Source organism: Schistocerca cancellata, chromosome 1 (genome assembly GCF_023864275.1).
Source record: "Schistocerca cancellata isolate TAMUIC-IGC-003103 chromosome 1, iqSchCanc2.1, whole genome shotgun sequence".
Taxonomy (NCBI): domain Eukaryota; kingdom Metazoa; phylum Arthropoda; class Insecta; order Orthoptera; family Acrididae; genus Schistocerca; species Schistocerca cancellata.
The window spans coordinates 105,519,567-105,537,251 of NC_064626.1; the positions used below are offsets into that span (position 1 = coordinate 105,519,567).

At 43.0% G+C, this 17,685-nt stretch overlaps 1 protein-coding gene across 2 annotated transcripts in view; it reads left to right on the forward strand.

Annotated features, from left to right (window-relative positions):
• LOC126166463 (uncharacterized) overlaps nucleotides 1–17,685 on the forward strand; it is a 543,996-nt gene that overhangs the window by 306,992 nt on the left and 219,319 nt on the right. For both annotated transcript variants that reach the window (XM_049920406.1, XM_049920405.1), the window contains exon 2: nucleotides 4,050–4,171. In XM_049920406.1, coding sequence (XP_049776363.1) covers nucleotides 4,055–4,171 — 117 coding nt within the window. In that variant the 5' untranslated portion in view covers nucleotides 4,050–4,054. The remainder of the gene's footprint in view (nucleotides 1–4,049; nucleotides 4,172–17,685) is intronic.

The following is a 17,685-nucleotide window of genomic DNA, read 5'->3' on the forward strand; positions in this document are numbered from 1 at the left end:
TAGTTGTCAGGTAGTCCAATAACTCACGAATGCTGTTATTGCCGGCCGCGGTGGTCTAGCGGTTCTGGCGCTGCAGTCCGGAACCGCGGGACTGCTACGGTCGCAGGTTCGAATCCTGCCTCGGGCATGGGTGTGTGTGATGTCCTTAGGTTAGTTAGGTTTAAGTAGTTCTAAGTTCTAGGGGACTTATGACCTAAGATGTTGAGTCCCATAGTGCTCAGAGCCATTTTTGAATGCTGTTATTATCAACATCCAGATATTGGTCGCAGGAATTCCAAGAACGTAACAAAATCTCTCCAGCTGTTCCTCAGACTTGCCCGAACATACACAAAGAAATGAACAGGGGACTTCAGTATATGTATGTAGAGAGAGAGAATTTAATAAAACTTTTTATTTACCTAGTAAAATGTTACTACGTCTTACATTTTATGATTGTATGCAGTACTGTTTGTCGTTATGCTATTGACATATGATGAATGCAATGTATGTTCAAATGGCAAAAGATATTTTTATGTGATGTAATTACAATTTAAGAAGTTTCAGATTTTTTCCTTTACTTGTACTGTGAAACCTTGATTCTTGCCGAAGTTTATGATTCTAAGTCAACGGGAAACACCATATAGGTTTTGATGAATGAGTTCCCGACTATCAAAATATGTTGTATAAATGACCTAATCTTTTGATTACAATGACACACAAGCTTAAATTTTTTGCATCTGCAAGGGGCCATACACGTTAGTATTCCACATAAATTTTAATTTCATACGCCAGCTTGTTCCAGAGAAAAAGGGGTCCTAGAAGAGGGGCACATACAAACGGATAAAAAAATGATAAAACATTTATCCGCGTGATGTAATTAAACATTAACAATTTTCTGGTTTTCACTATACGTATACTGTGAAACCTTGCCTTGTGCCAAGTTTAATGATTCTAAGTCAACGGGAAAGACCCTATAGGTTTTGATGAGCGAGTTTTCGATTATCAAAATATTTGACTTACATGACCGTATCTTTTTGCTGCATTGACTTGGAAGCTTACGATTTTTACACTTCCAAAGGACCATAGGTCTTAGTATTTGATATAAATCTGAACTTGATATGCGGAACTGTTTCGGAGAAAAAGCCGGCCGTTCTAGGCGCTTCAGTCCGGAACCGCGCTGCTGCTACTGTCGTAGGCATGGATGTGTGTTATGTCGTTAGGTTAGTTAGGTTTAAGTAGTTCTAAGTGTAGGGGACTGATGACCTCATATGTTAAGTCCCATAGCGCTCAGAGACATTTTTTCGGAGATAAAGGGTCTTAACAGACGGACAGATATACAGACAGAGATAAGAAAATGACAAAGTTTTTCGTATAATATAATTACAGTTAACAATTTTTGCGTTTCTTGTTTTTCCTTTACGTGTGCTGTGAGACTTTGCTTCTCGCCAAACTTCACGATTCTAGGTCAATAGGAAGCACCGTATATGTTTTGTTGCGCGAGTTTTCGAGTATCAAAATATGACACGCATGGCCGTATCCGCATCTCGTGGTCGTGCGGTAGCGTTCTCGCTTCCCACGCCCGGGTTCCCGGGTTCGATTCCCGGCGGGGTCAGGGATTTTCTCTGCCTCGTGATGGCTGGGTGTTGTGTGCTGTCCTTAGGTTAGTTAGGTTTAAGTAGTTCTAAGTTCTAGGGGACTGATGACCATAGATGTTAAGTCCCATTGTGCTCAGAGCCATTTGAACCATGGCCGTATCTTTTGATTAAAATGACACAGACGCTTAAAATGTTTTCACCTCCAAGGGACATTAAAACGGCTCTGAGCACTATGCGACTTAACTTCTGAATCTTCAGTCGCCTAGAACGTAGAACTAATTAAACCTAACTAACGTAAGGACATCACACACATCCATGCCCGAAGCAGGATTCGAACCTGCGACCGTAGCGGTCGCGCGGTTCCAGACTGAAGCGCCTAGAACCGCTCGGCCACGCCGGCCGGCCCAAGGGACATTAGACCTTAATTTGTGAGATAAATTTAAAGTGGCTTCCCAACACAAGTACAAGGATAGCGTACCAATAGGGACAAGAAATTAGGCATGAAGGGCGCCAAAAACAGAAATAACAATCATCCATTTATTGCACCATTACACACGCACATCATGATATATGAGACATTATAATTGTCATAATCAGATCTATTATGACAAACAATATGTATCACGAAGGGCACACACAACTGAGTTTAAGAAATTACAATGGCACATCAACTCTGCTATGACAAATAGTGTGTATAATGAAGGCCGCACAATTTTACCAATGTAAGAAATTAAAATAATACTAGCATAAAATTAACTAAAATGCCCTGAAGGAAATGTTTATGAGCAGAACACGACGGGGCCGCAAGGGAGGAGGCAACACAATACTTAACTCAGGTGCACCAAAACAAACAACGGACACCAGACCGTGCTAACAACGGACACGGAAACCACGCAACTACTCTCGACGTTGCGGTTCTGCGCGTCCCAGCCAAGTAATAGCTACCTAAAACATTTTAATACTTGAAACAGTACACCAGTGATCAGCAAATTAAAAAAAAACAATAACATGACATAAAAATACAGTAACATCATATGACTAAGAGCTTGAGGTCTTTCGGTAATTAACAGATTACGAAATAGGTAAAGGGGCATGTGCCACTATTAAATCTTCCGTAATTACACTACTAAATTTCTCAGTACTCAAGTTGCAATTAACGCAACAAGAATTAAATCATTTAAGTGATAATGTTACTTTAAAATAATAATAAAATCATTTCATACAGCAGAGGACCAAGAATGGCCCGATCAGTAATGCCCAGTGAAGCAGTTCACACAAATGTTACTCTACGGCTCCGAGCGCACAGCCCCATACAAAATGCAACACAATCACAGCGACCCAGCGTACTACCAGAATCACCAGGCAATAAACCAAAATCGTACTAAGCCAAAACAAGGACCGACTGTTAAAATAACGAGACCTAGCCCGGGCCGGACAACAGACCAAATGCCGGGAAATCCATAAGAAACCTCAGCCAACTTAATATCAAAACAACAATTTATGAACAATGTGTAAAACACAAGACCTCTCAGTCCAAAGGCTACCGTTTAGTCGCGAAGGTGGCTCCGACCCGCCTGCTGAGGTGCCAAGCGTCGTACGGAGTGCCGAATCAAGCTTAACCTTCGTTAACGGAAAGCGGAAGCACCACAAGACTAAATAAACTCCAATCTAACTGCGCAAGGCAAACTCTAAGGAGTGCCACTCGAAGACTATGCACTTGAAGATCAAACATAAAGCTCCCAGACTAACGTGCCGCTGAACGACGCACTTCCATCACCAGCGTCTAGTAGAGTACGGAGAGCAGCGTACCCCATCGATATACATCAATGGGACGGTAAACGAGGATAGCAATCCCAGCGACGGAGAGACAGGAGGACGAAATGACATCCCGCCGCACATAGAAGGTATTTCAAACTCAGGCTCGACAAACTACAACAGACGAGATTTTGCTTCCCTTGGGAATCAAATTAAACGGCACACCATGCCGCTGTCCACACTATTAAATATATAAAATCACGGTCCGATCTTCCCATCGGGCCCCACTCGGCGCCCAGAAGCAAGCAACCTCAGCCGAGCCGAACTGTCTTCACGCCAAGGCAGCCACCTCTTACCTCCTCACACGTCTCCAGCTAAGCTCCGGCCAGTGATCACACACGGAAACAACCGCCTAACGCCAAAGCGCCGGCTGAGTGAAAACTCAGCACTAAAATCGATACTGACTTGGAAATAAGCGAGCACCGTAACACTTGATACGCTTATCCGTTCTTTAGAGAAAGGGTTCTTAACAGTCGGCCAGACACACAGACAGACGGTCAGCAAAGTGATCCTGTAAGGGTTCCGGTTTTACAGATTGAGGCACAGAACCCTAAAAATGGAGTACAATTGAGAATTGTAAACTGTCCCTGCAAAGCAGTTGCCGTACTCGCGACGCAGTGTGTAGTCGAGTGAGGTGACGTCGGCGCCCGCCTGTTGCAGGAGCAATGGGAGACATCGGGGAGGAGGTGCTGCCGGAGGGCAAGAACTTCCGACTGGCCACCGCCGACGAGCTGCCCGCCCTGCTCGACTTCCTCGAGAAGCACCTGCCGCACTCCCTCAAGGTGAGTGCGCAGCCTCCACCCACCTGCTTCCTGCCGGCAGTTGCGTCCCTCTGCACTCTTAACACCGACAATGTTTGCATACAATACAAATACCGCTACTTCATTTCTCAGTGCATTTTGCAAGCGATTCCTTCAAAATGTTTAGGACTTACAGAAGCCATCTGCATTAGCAGACTTTCTAATAATATGTTTGCTGACACAACTCTCTTTTCAACTCAGTTTATATGAACTATATGAAGTATCATAGAATGAAGGCTTCCACGGCAGGTGTTGTCATCACTTAACACTTCTGGGCTGAAATACCGTGGTCCATACATGAGGCTCTCCCCTGACGTTTCGCCTTCGACTGCATCCTCCGAAGACAATCGGCGAACTGCAACAAGAACACTTTTTTTTTCCTTTATTGTGATTTCATTGCCCTGCCCCATAGGGGCAGGGGAGGGCTGTCAGTGGCACAATCCGCCGCTCTTCAGCCAAGTGACATGACAACTAAGACAAGAAAAATGTTTGTTTTATGTTCCCCCTTTTTTATCGCCTTATATATTTAAGGGGAGATAATGGAGGTAAAAATACACTGACATGGAGACGTTCATGGGGGGGACAATTAAAAACGTCATCATAAAGTTAAAAGACACAGTTGGCGATTCTTAAAACACAAAGAAGACACTGAATGCACATGCACAGGTTAAAAGGCAGCCACAGTATTAAAAACACTCCAGAACCACACACATAAAACCAACTTGGAGCACACACGATGAAGAATAAAACTGCCAGGTGGGACCTGCTGAGGGAGAGGCCAGAGAGGATGGATAAGGAGGGGAGAGCAAGGGGTTCAGGGGAGGTGGCGGGATGAAGAGAGTAAGGGTGTCAGGGGGTACACTAAGAGGCAGGAGACTGGTGGGGCAGGAGAGGGAAGACAAGGCAGAGGGAGTGCAGAGACACTGAAAGGGAGCACAAGAGAGGGAGGGGGAGTAGGTGAGGGAAGCCGCTCAGGAGAAGGGGAGGAGAGGGAGCCCTGAGGAAGAGGCAGGAAGATGGGGTTAGAGTTGGTAGGAAGGGTAGATGTCAGGGCGAAGCTCATCATCTGGGAGGCGTAGATGGTGGAAGTTGCATTGGGAAAGGAGGCAGCGGGTGTGGAGATGGAGAGAGGGTGGGCACAACAGTAAAGGTGAGGCAATGGGTTTGGGGTGGATAGGAAGGGAAACATCATGGGGTGAGGGGGGATCAATGCGGTAGACAATAAATAGTGTGCAGATGTGTTCAACGGAGAAGGGGGGGGAAGGGGACGACGTCGTAGAGGATGTGCATGGGGGGCGGAAGGAGGATGCGGAAGGCGAGGCGGAGCGCATGGCGTTCGAGGCCTTGGAAGGCTTTATAGAACTGGGGAGGGTCGGAAATCCAAGCTATGCTGGCATAACAGAGGATGGGGCAGATCAAGGATTTGTAGGTGTGAAGGATGGTGGTAGGATGCAGACCCCACATCTGGCCAGACAGGAGAGGAGAGGCAGAGTCTGTTGCGAGCTTTGTTTTGGATGGTAAGGAGGTGGCGGTCAAGGGTGAGGCCAAGGTATTTGAGGGTAGGAGTGAGGTGGATAGGACGGCCATAAATGGTGAGGTAGAAATCATGGAGACAGAAGGAGTGGATGATGCGGCCTATGATAATCGCCTGGGTCTTGGAAGGATTGATACGGAGGAACCACTGGTTGCACCAAGTGGTGAATTGGTCAAGGTGGGTTTGGAGGGTACGTTGGGACCGTTGAAGGGTAGGATAAAGGGCTAAGAAGGCGGTGTCAACTGTAGAAGATGAACAGTTGGGGGAGGTTGGGGCATATCAGCAGTGTACAGGGAAAGGACAGAGCCTTGGGGCACAACGGCAGAGGGATAGAAATTACGGGAGCTGGAATTGTGGATAGTCACATAGGAGGGACGATGGGAGAGGAAGGAAGCAACGAGACAGACGAAGTTGATCATTGGAGCATAGGTCTGGAGTTTGAAGAGGAGCCCGGGATGCCAGACACGGTCATAGGCGTTCTGGAGATCAAGGGAAACAAAGATAGCGGAGCGACAGGAGTCAACTTGGAGGGAAAGAAGATTGGTAAGGTTAAGGGGCTGGTTGTCAGCCGAGTAGGAAGGCCGGAAGCCGCATTGGGTAAGGGGAAGGAGGTGCTGCTGGTTAAGGTGTCGGTGAATACAGTGAGAGAGGATAGTCTCTAAGACCTTACTGAACATGGAGGTGAGGCAGATGGGACGATAGGAAGAGGTATCAGAGGGGGATTTGTTGGGTTTAGGGAACAGCAGGACACGGGAAGTCTTCCACAGGTCGGGGTAAAATCCAGTGGAGAGAAATACATTGTACAGGGTAGCAAGGACAGTCAGGAAGGATGGGGGGGGGGGGGATTCCTTGAGGTGGCGGTAGGTGACGTCATCATGACCAGGGGCGGTGTTGCGTTTGGAGCGGAGGACGAGTGTGATGTCGTGTGCGGTGATGGGAGTGTTGATGTCTGAGGGGGGTAACCGATCCAAGTACTGGAAGCTAGGGGCGAGTGGGGGACAGAGGTGTCAGTGCAGTCATGTACAGTGGGGAAGAGGGAGTAATCAAAATGGGGATCGTCATGAATGGAGAAGGCCTCGGAGAGGTGGGAAGCAAAAAGGTTAGCCTTACTAAGGTTGTCAGGAAAGGGTCGATCGTCATGGAGGATTGGGTAATGCGGGGTGAAATGGCTACCAGTAAGGCGGTGAAAGGCTGACCAGTACTTGGAGGAGTTGACAGGGAGGGTGGAGTTGACGTGTGTGCATGTAACGAGAGCACGAGTGAGCGCCATATATATAAGCCATGCAGAGGGCGCTGCCGTCAATCACGTGACGTCGGCTCTGCTATGATCTCTGATATTGCCAACTTTCTCAATTGAAATTAATCGATTGTCACGCTGTTGCTGCAATGTTAACATCCATATCTTATCCAGCTTAATGCCTTCATCTTTTCTATTACAATTATTGCAGTGTTTGGCAATCTCAATGGACTCTCTGTACATTCGCGCATAATAATGCGATGTGTTTGCTATGACGGTCGTCTCACGAAACTTTATTTCATCATCATCTGCCTGAAACACATGTTCCGCTACAGCCGATTTGTCAATATGTCCGAGGCGGCAGTTCCTTTTATGTTCACTCAGACGGGTGTTGACGCTTCTTTTTGTTGCGCCTATATAGACCTTTCCACAACTGCACGGAATTTTGTAGACACCTGGGGCAGCTAGAGGATGTCGTTTATCTTTTGCGGATCTTAAGCATTCTTTTATTTTCGTGGTGGGTCTGAAAACAGTTTCCACATGGTACTTGCTTAAAATTTTTCCAATGCGGTCAGTGACCTTACTGATGAATGGTAAGAACACTTTCCCCTTGGGTTGGTGTCGATCCTCGTCCGCCCTGGTTGTCAGTCTAGGGCGTAATGCACGATCTATCTCTCTGTTGGATTACCTATTCATCTCCGCCTCGGACATATTGATAACTCGGCTGTAGCGGAACATTTGTTTCAGGAAGGTGATCAGGAAATAACGTTTCGTGAGACGACCGTCATAGCAAACACGTCGCATTATTATGCGCGAATGTACAGAGAGGCCATTGAGATTGCCAAACACTGCAATAATTTTAATAGAAAAGATGAAGGCATTAAGCTGGATAAGATATGGATGTCAACATTGCAGCAACAGCGTGGTAATCGATTAATTTCAATTGAGAAAGTTGGCAACATCAGAAACCATAGCACAGCCGACGTCATGTGACAGACAGCGGCGCCCTCTGGATGGCTTACATATACGGCGCTCACTCGTGCTCTCGTCGCAGTTCGCCGATTGTCCTCGGAGGATGCCTTCCGCAGTCGAAGGCGAAACGTCAGTGGAGAGTCTTATGTATGGACCACGGCATTTCAGCCCGGAGGTGTTAAGTATATGAAGTATGTTTGTTCCAAGGCTTTTTTTCTTCATACGTAACAACCGTTTTAATAGTGTTGAAACGTCCCCTTTGAAAAATTAATAAATTACTGTGCTGATAAACCTCTTACGTTATTTGATTTTCAAACAGCTGAGCAGAACTGAACGTACTAAGATATTTCTCTCTTTACTTATTCTGATCAACACTAAACTGACACATAATATTTTTAGCGCAACGCAATCTGACTTTCAATAATTCCTACAAACGAATGGCCCTGACTGACAATAACCTAGACCTTTGATGAATCACTTACCTCACAAAAATCTTCGTTACTCGAACTACTGCAATACAGCGAGCGCCAATACTGCCAGCTAAATAAAATATTCCAACTACTGAAGGCACTAACTACAGACAGGCACAGTTAGCAAATGAAAGATTTTGAGAGAGAACAAGCAATGTATTTACCTTTATAATATTCAAAAGTCCTGATATATATACATAATCAGTTCATGATATACAGTATTACAAATTTACTCTTGCAGCTGGACACACGTCCAGATCGTCCGCTCTCAAAATTATGCCATATCTCTCCCCACATCCACCACTGCTGGCGGCTTACCTCCAACTACGCAACGCTACGCGCTGTTCAGATCCAACTGCCCAACACTACAATAGCAAATATTCCAACAATGAGTCCAACCAGTCACAGAATGCTCACAGCACAGCCAGTGATTTTCATACAGAGCGCTACTTGGCGTTACCAACATAAAAACCTAAACAGCCTACTTACAGTGTGCATACAGTTTATTAGAAACATGTCATTCTCAAAGCGTCTGGGGTTGCATCTATGTTTTACGCAATTTCACGAGAATGCATGATTTATTCAAGGGAAAGACGCATTGGTCCACCTCTGAGCTTTCTGCAAGCAGTTATTCGGCTTGACACTGATCGACAGAGCTGTTGGATGTCATGAGCGCTTCTGAGCCACACACTGTCCAACTGGCCCTTCCCATGATGCTCGAAACGTTCTTAATTGGGGAGAGATCCGGCGACCATGCTAGCCAAGGTAAGGTTTGGCAAGAACGAAGACAAAGAGTAGAAACTCTTGCCGTTTGCGGGCGGGCATTATCTTGCTGAAATGCAAGCTCAGTATGAATTGCCACCAATGGCAACAAAGCACAGAATAGAATATTGTCGACGTACCGCTGCGCCGCGGAGGCCAACCAAGGGGGTCCTGCTATGAAAATAAATGGGCCTTCACTCCTGATTATCAGGCCTTATGACGGGCGACAATCAGGTTGCTGCCTCATTGCTGTCAGAGGCGTCTCCAGACACGTACACGCTGATCATCAGGGCGCAATTCCATGCGGGATTCATGACTGACGACATTTCTACTCCAGTCCATGAGATTCCAGGTCGAAGACGTGTCTGCAGACGCCCCAGACAGTGGTGGGATACAAACCTGACTGTCCCCCGCCATGCGGCCCCACAATCAGGTGTGATGGTCTGGGGTGCCACTTCACTTGATAGCAGGACCACTTCGGCATAGCAAGAACCCTTTGGTTGTCATGCGTGGCACAGTGGTGCGTCGATGATATTCATGGCTGGGCTTCCATTTCAGCAAGAAAGTGCACGCCTGCAGAAGGCGAGATTTGCTACTGCTTTTCTTCGTGCTTGACAAACCCTTCCCTGGGCAGCAAGGTCGCCGGAGTTCTTCCCAAATGAGCAAGTTTGGAGCATCATGGGAAGGACCTTCAAATACCTCGGGATTTTTACGATCTAACGCGCTAGTTGGGCGGAATGTGGCATGGTATCCCTCAGAAGGACATCCAACAGCTGTGTCAATCAATGCCAAGCCGAATAGCTGCTTGCAGAAAGTCCAGAGGTGACCACCGCGTTATTGAGTTGCTCAATTTGTCAAGTTGTTTTTCTTGAATAAACAATCCAGTTCTTCTAAGATTGTAATCGTACGTTTGTCTGTACATGTACATCACATCTACCAGTTTTAGTCAAATTCGGATAGTTCCTTTGTGATGCGTCGTCTTTTCTTTTTTTAAGGGTATTTTGTTGCTCGCTGTTTCGACTCCAAGCGAGCGTAAAACGTTATCAAGGGTATTGGAGAGCTATTCCGAGTCAAGTTTTTACAACGAGGGGTACCGGCCAGTTCATTTATGGTTTTCGAGAAGCGAGGAATCTCGTACGTAATACGTGTGAGTCTATCTGTTTTAGTCACTTCTGCAGTAATAAAGATTTCAGTAACACATATTCACCTTTGAGCGCGATAATTTGTAAAAATTTGGAGAACAGCTCTTCTTAATTAATTAATTTCAGAATTTGGTAATTGTATGAACTGTCTGTCTTGCAACACAACATATTTAATTAGGACCCTTACAATTTATAAATAAAACAACCAAGAATGCCCTTTGTAAAAGAAAAGACAATGATTAATTGAAAACTAATTTGACAAAACTGAATTGCAATAAATGTAAGTTTATTTTGCAGATAAATTAGTTTCTCGTGCCGGCTTGCACTGACGAACGTTTTGTAAAATGTTTTGAGTGAAAGACACGTCGAAAGGAGTCGTCGATCATGTTAGAGGGTCATGGGGGGAAGGAGCTGTGTGAGAGATCTCTTACAGAGAGATGGTAATGTGGAGAATGGTCTCTGTGTCGCGCATTGTAATGTGTAACTGTGTTAAACAAAAAGGTGTTTATTGTGGAAAAAAGCTTTTAGATAAAATAATTTTTTGAAATACCGCTGGGCAGTGAATCACATGGAATATTGAGTGACATGGAACCAAAAAATACATTTATAATGCAATTTTAGCCCTGAAGATATTGTAAATGACTACAAAAACTAAGCAATTTCACTATAATTCGGTCACTAGCTGTGCTCCCTCTTTGATCAGTTGATTTTCTTTACATAATATGACACATATCCGTTACAATTTTGGAAGTTGCACTGGGTTAGATTATTGAGAAATTTGCTGCAAAAAATGAGAAGTTACAAACTAAAGATACGAAAATGTTATGGAAAGAAAAATGACCTTATTAACTCAGCTGCAACCTCAGACACTTGGAATTCTTGAATTTTGCTGAGAAAAGATCAAACATGTCATTCATGTCTTCCTATTTCAAATTAACACGGTATAGGTTTAAATGTTCACCAAGATAACACGAAGAGGTTAATAATGTGCTTCCGGGTCGTCTGCCAAGTTTGTTTTTCTTTTTTTTTTTTTTCTTTTTCATTTAATGCACAATATTTCGATGATCGATAGTCATCTTCTTCAGGAACTTGAGAATTTTGCTGTTGTGTGTTCTCGCTGCTTGGATTGCAACTATTGTTGGTCTCATGCCGCTATTTACGCCGATTTCGATTCCCGACGCCCTCTACGTCCCTTGATTTTCTTTTGTTTTTCAGAGTCGACACTAATATTCCGTGAAACGCAAACTCTCTCACCGTCTTCCAACTGTGGTGGCCGGTGAGATTATAATAAACTGAGTGCCGCACCCTAACTGTAATTTTTTTATTGAAACTTCCGTAATTGTCTATTATGTTTTCTGACATCTTTGTTTCGGTAGTACTTGAATAAGACGTCTGTATCGATCGTTAAAATATTGTGCGTAAAGTGGAAACAACAACTCGGCAGAACTCACGAAAGCTATTAACCAACCGTGCCATCGTGTCGAGACAATCTGATAGATCACAAAGAGAGAGAATACTTGAGAACCTTAAAAGAATAGCAGATAATATAAAGGGGTTGAAAATTTAACATTTCCACCTCCACTGGTGAACCAGGAGTAGAAAGGAATAGGAAAAGACGAAAAACGTGTAGGATAATACGAGCAGGAGAAAAGAAATGACAGAATAAAATATCTGACAAATCTTTCGATAAGTTCCAATTAGTTGTATGAAATTTGGCTTCTGTAAGAACAAACCGTCCGTATCGAGCTCATGGTTGAGCTACATCTAGATGAGATAGCATTGGGGACATGATTGCTTGTGACCTTGTTACAGGAATCAGCTTCCAGCATCCCTCCTAGTTGATCTTGAAGCCATAAGAAGGGCTTTTACTGGATTCCCAACAGATGATTTAGTGGTGAGCTGCAGGTGCTGTCTAGATCTTCCACATTGGGTGGCAACCACAGTCGGTTACTTGTTACAACAGATAGTCATAAACCTTTAATTGTCACTCCGAAAACAAAAGTTTTATATTTAATTTTTTATCTGTCTGTAGGTTATGTTTCCAGCATTATTGAAAATTTAATGAAAGGTAACATAGAAGCGACATCTTACTCATTTAAGTACATACAGGTTGTGCTACGGTACTGTGTCGTGGCGATTTCAGTGTGTTACCATGGCTGCAGACATGTACCTAGAAACAAATAAAAAAAATATCGCATAACTTTTTAGGTGATAACTACAACTTCATGATTACTCTTTATACCGCTCGGTGTCAGTTCCATTATTTATCCATTTACTTATTTACATAGTTTACGGCCACATTAGAGCACTAAAATCAAACATTATACAACAGAGTCTACAATGAATAATTTTAGATCTTAGCAGTCAACAGTATCATTCTTTCCCTACACTTCTTCATTCGGAGTGATCTGGCAGCTCGTTCTCCTGTAGCTACCACTTCTGCTGTGATGTTTTGAATGTCAGTTGTATGTAGTTGTTCTTCACAAGCAGCTTCTCTTCTTTACGTTCAATTTGATGTTTGATGATGTTCAATTCATTCAGATCCATTTGTACTTCTTTAAACCAGGTAATTTTTGTCTTGCTGTTCCAAAAGTAGTCGAAAAGTTGTTTCAGGAGTCTACTATTCGGTAAGCGAGAAATGTGGCCAAAAAATGCTACCCTTGTTTCTCGCATCGTATCAGTAATGGATTCGTTTTCTTGGTAAACTACCGAAGTTGGCAAGAGCTTCCATTGACCATTAACTTGTGTTTTACAAATAATCTTTCGGTGTATTTGTCTATCAACTTTCTGCAAATTATGAGTTAATTTGCGTAGTTCTTTTACTTGCATATGTTGCCTCCGATTTAACGAAAGAGGAATAATGCCGAAGTTACCGTTTATGGAAAGAGATTTTTCCCTTTTTTTTAGTTGGCCACTTAATTCTATGTGCTCATTGTAATTTTAATGTTTTACTATCTGTTGATAATGTTTCATTGGCATTCCAGGAAATAATCTCACCGCGGTAGTTAAATTTTTTACCTCGTTAATTTTTTGAGCAATACGGATGCGTCAACTGCGAAGATGGGCATCATTTCTGTTTTCTTAAAAGAAATTTGCAACCCAGCCTTTGTCGCTAATCGTTCTAGTTCTTATATTCCAAATTTTGCTTCATCGATACTGTTGGCTAACAACGCCAAATCGTCTGCAAATGCCAGATAGTTAAGTCGAATCTTTCTTCCATTCTTAACAGATGGTGGACATAACTTGTTCCATTAGCACATGATTTTTTCCAGCACACAGTTGTACAGTAATGGAGACAGTCCATCACCTTGTCGAAGGCTCAATTGTCAGCTCTCTTGTTTTCGGTGTCCTGGTTAGCCATGAAAAATAAACCAACATGTGGCTGTTGCAATGAATGTGGATAACTATCAAACGAATGGCGTAAGCTGTTTGTATAAACTTGTATTTATTCAAACCGCGTCCTGTGTGAGCGCCCGTAAAAGATAAAATACGACCACTATCTTTCCTCTTATAATAGATAATTCTCAACATGATAATTAATTAAACGTACAATACGCCTGGCACTGATATGGAACTTCTTACTGATTTAAGCACTCAGCGTTAGTCCTGCAGTGAATAACGCTACCGTACAAAGCAAGAGCCAGCACGATTGTTCCGTTCTCTTAATCTTGTAACTGCTTCAGACTTGTATTGGATTAGATTAGATGCACATTTTGTTCCGTAGATCTATTGCAAGAAGGCCCTCAAGGATTCAGAACATGTCATTAAACAAGACCACATAACACTTTTCTATTTTAAAAAAAACGGGCCATCCTAATGACCTTCCTTAGAACCTAAGTGAACTGGTGCTATAGGATGGGGAATAAGTAAGAAAATCTAAACATACTTTTTTAAGAGGTAATAGCAAACTTGTCAAACACGTAAATGCATAATACACTACGGTGCGTATGATAATTCTTAGACTACGCATCATCATAGAGAAAATCGGGTTACTTAATAACATTGATCGCATTTCTGTGCTGAAGTTGTGCCGAAGTCAGATTATACGAGTATATAATACTCAATCATTACACGTTGGAGTCACCAAGTGGTGCTTAAGTTTTCAGCACTCCTGTTTTGTGTCCTGTTGTGGCATGATCACAGGGGGTTGCGTGAGTAAAATGGGAAGCGTCCCTCTAGGACCGCCCCCCCCCCCCCCCCCCCAAGTTCGGCGAAACCGTCGGTGACACTAGCCCACCTTTATTGAGAATTTTAAAAACACTTTTCTTTCCGTAGCCAGTCTACATTTCATATGCTCTCCACTTCGTCTATCATCAGTTTTTGTTGTTACCCAAATAACTTAACACATCTACCACTAGGAGTCTCGTTTTCTAATCTAATTCCCTTTGCATCACCTGACATTGATTCGACTACATTCCGTTATCCATATTTTGCTTTTGTTGATTTTCAGCTTGCATCCTCCTTTAAACTCAAAGTTCTTTGATGACTCTGACAGAATTAAATATCATCGGCAAAGCTCAAAGTTTCTTTTTTCTTTGTTGTCCCAGAACTTTCATTCCTTCTCCAAATTTTTCTGTGGTTTCCTTTACTGCTTGCTCAATCTAAGACTGAAAAACATCAACGATAGGCTACGAATCTGTCTCGCTTCCTTCTCAACACTGCTTCCCTTCCATACCCCTCGCCTCTTATAACAACAGTCCTGTTTCTGTGTAAGTTGTAAATACTCTTTCGCTCCCTCTGTTTTACCCTACTACCTTCGGAATTTCAAACAGAATATTCTAGTCAGCATTGTCAAAAGATTTGTCTAAGTGTACAAATGCTAGAAAAGTAGGTTTGCTTTTTCTTAATCTATCTTCTCACATAAGTCGTAGGATCAGTATTGCCTCCCTTGTTCCAACATTTCTCCGGAATACTAGCTGCTGGTCGGCTTCCACCAGTTTTTCCATTCTTCTGTAGAGAATTCGTGTTAGTATTTTGCAACCATGCCTTATTATACTGAGAGTTCGGTAATATTCACAACTGCCAGCACCTAGTTTCTTTGGAATTGGAATTATTATATTCTTCTTGAGTCTGAGGGCATTTCGTCTGTCTCATATATTTTGCACACCATACGAAAGAGTTTTGTCATGGCTGGCTCACCCAAGGCTATCAGTACCGCTCGCTGATTGTTGTCTACTCCTGGAGCCTTGTTTCGACTTAGGTCTTACAGTGGCCTGTCAAATTATTCTCGCAGTATCGTATCTCCCACCTCATCTACGTTCTCTTCCACTTCTATAACATTGCCTACAAGTTCAGCTCCCTTGTACATACCATCTATGTACTCTATCCACCTTCCACCTTCCCCTTCTTTGCTTATGACTGGTTTTCCATCCGAGTTCTTGATATTCATACATATGCTTTTCTTTTTTATTCCAAAGGCCTCTTTGATTTTCCTTTAGGTAGTATCTGTCATTCCCCTAGTGAAATATGCTTCTAAATCCTTACGTTTTTCCTCTAGCCATTCCTGCTTAGCCATTTTGCATTCCCTGTCAATCTCATTTTTTAGGCATTTGTGTTCACTTTCCCCTATTTCATTTGTTGCTCGTTTATATTTCTTCCTTCCATCAATTAAATTCAATGTATCCTGTTTTAGCCAAGTATTTCTATTAATTGAGCTCAGTCCGCCTCTTCCATTGGCAATGTCTTACAATTTAAAGTCTGGTTCCGAGATCTCTGTCTTACCATTATATAATCAATCTGCAATCTTCCGCTGTATCTAGATATCTACTACGTATACAACCTTCTTTCATGATTCTTAAACCGAGTATTAGCCATGATTAAATTACGCTCTGTGCAAAATACTACATGGTGACTTCCTCTTTCACTCTTTCTCCCCTAGTCCATATTCAGCTATAATTTTTCCTTCTCTTTCTTTTCCTATTGTCGAATTCGAGTTCCTCATCACAATTAAATTTTCGTCTCCATGAACTATGTGAATGATGTGTTTTATCTCCTCATATATTTCTTCAATCTCATTATCTGCGGAGCTAGTTGGCATATAAACTTCTACTACTGTGGTGGGTATTGGCTTTGTGTCTATCTTGGCTACAATAATGCGTTCGCTAAACTGTTCTACTAACCCGCACTCCTGTTTTCTTATTCATTATTAAACCTACTTCTTCATTACCCTTATTTGATTTTGTACTCATAACGCTATATTCGCCTGTCAAGACGTCCTCTCCCTCCTGCCACCAACTTCACTAATTACCACTACACCAAGCATCAAAGTATCCATTTCCCTTTTTAAATTTTATAACCTACCTGCCCGATTAAGAATCTGACATTCCACGCTCCGATACATAGAGCGCCAGTTTTGCTTCTCTTGATGACGACATCCTCCTGAATAGTCCCCGCCCAGAGATCGGAAAGGAGGAATATTTTACCTCTGGAATGTTTTACTCTAGAGAACACCATTACCATTTAACCACCCAGTAGATCTGCATACCCTCGGAAAAATTACGGCTGTTTCCCCTTCTTGTCAACCGTTCGCTTTACCAGGACAAGGCCGTTATACTGATGTTACAAGACCATATCAGTGAATCATCCAGACTGCAACAACTGAAAAAGGCTGCCGCCTCTCTCTCAACAGACCCTCTATTATTGTTGCACCTGCGGTATGGCTACTATCTGAATCGCTGAGGCACGCAAACCACCCCACCAAAGGCGCTGTCCATGGTTTATGAGATAAAAGAAATGACTGAAATAGTTAAGACAAGCAAAATTTAATTGTAGTAGGCAGGAAAAAAATGAGAAAGGAAAAGAGTAGCAGAATAGGGTTGGGGGGAGGGGGTGGAGATGAGTGAAAGGGGAGCGCCTACTAAAGTTTTGCTCTCAGTACAATTTAATCATTGCTAACACTTGGTTTAAAACCCCCGAAATAAGGTTGTATACGTGAAAGATACCTGAAGACCGCGTAAGGTAAATTGATTACATAATGGGAAACAGATATTTCAAAAAAATATTTTAAACTGCAAAACAATCCCACAGGTAGTGGCCACTGACTATAATTTGTTGGTTATAAACTACAGGTTAAAACGGAGAAAATTGCAGAAAGAAATGTGAGACATGAGTAAGCTGAAAGAACCAGAGGCTGTCTTGAGTTTCAAACGGAGCAGTAGACAACGATTGAATGAAACAGTGATAAGGAACGCAATAGGAGACGAATGGATAACCTTGACCTATGAAACATAGGAGCCAGCAGAGGATCAAACAGGCATATATACGTTTGAAATCGAGATTGTTAGGAAATGCAAAGTGGCAAGGTAGGAATAGAAGAAAGAGTAATCCAAATGAGAGAGGTCCATGGAGTAAAGACAGGCACTTGTACGAATATTAATGAG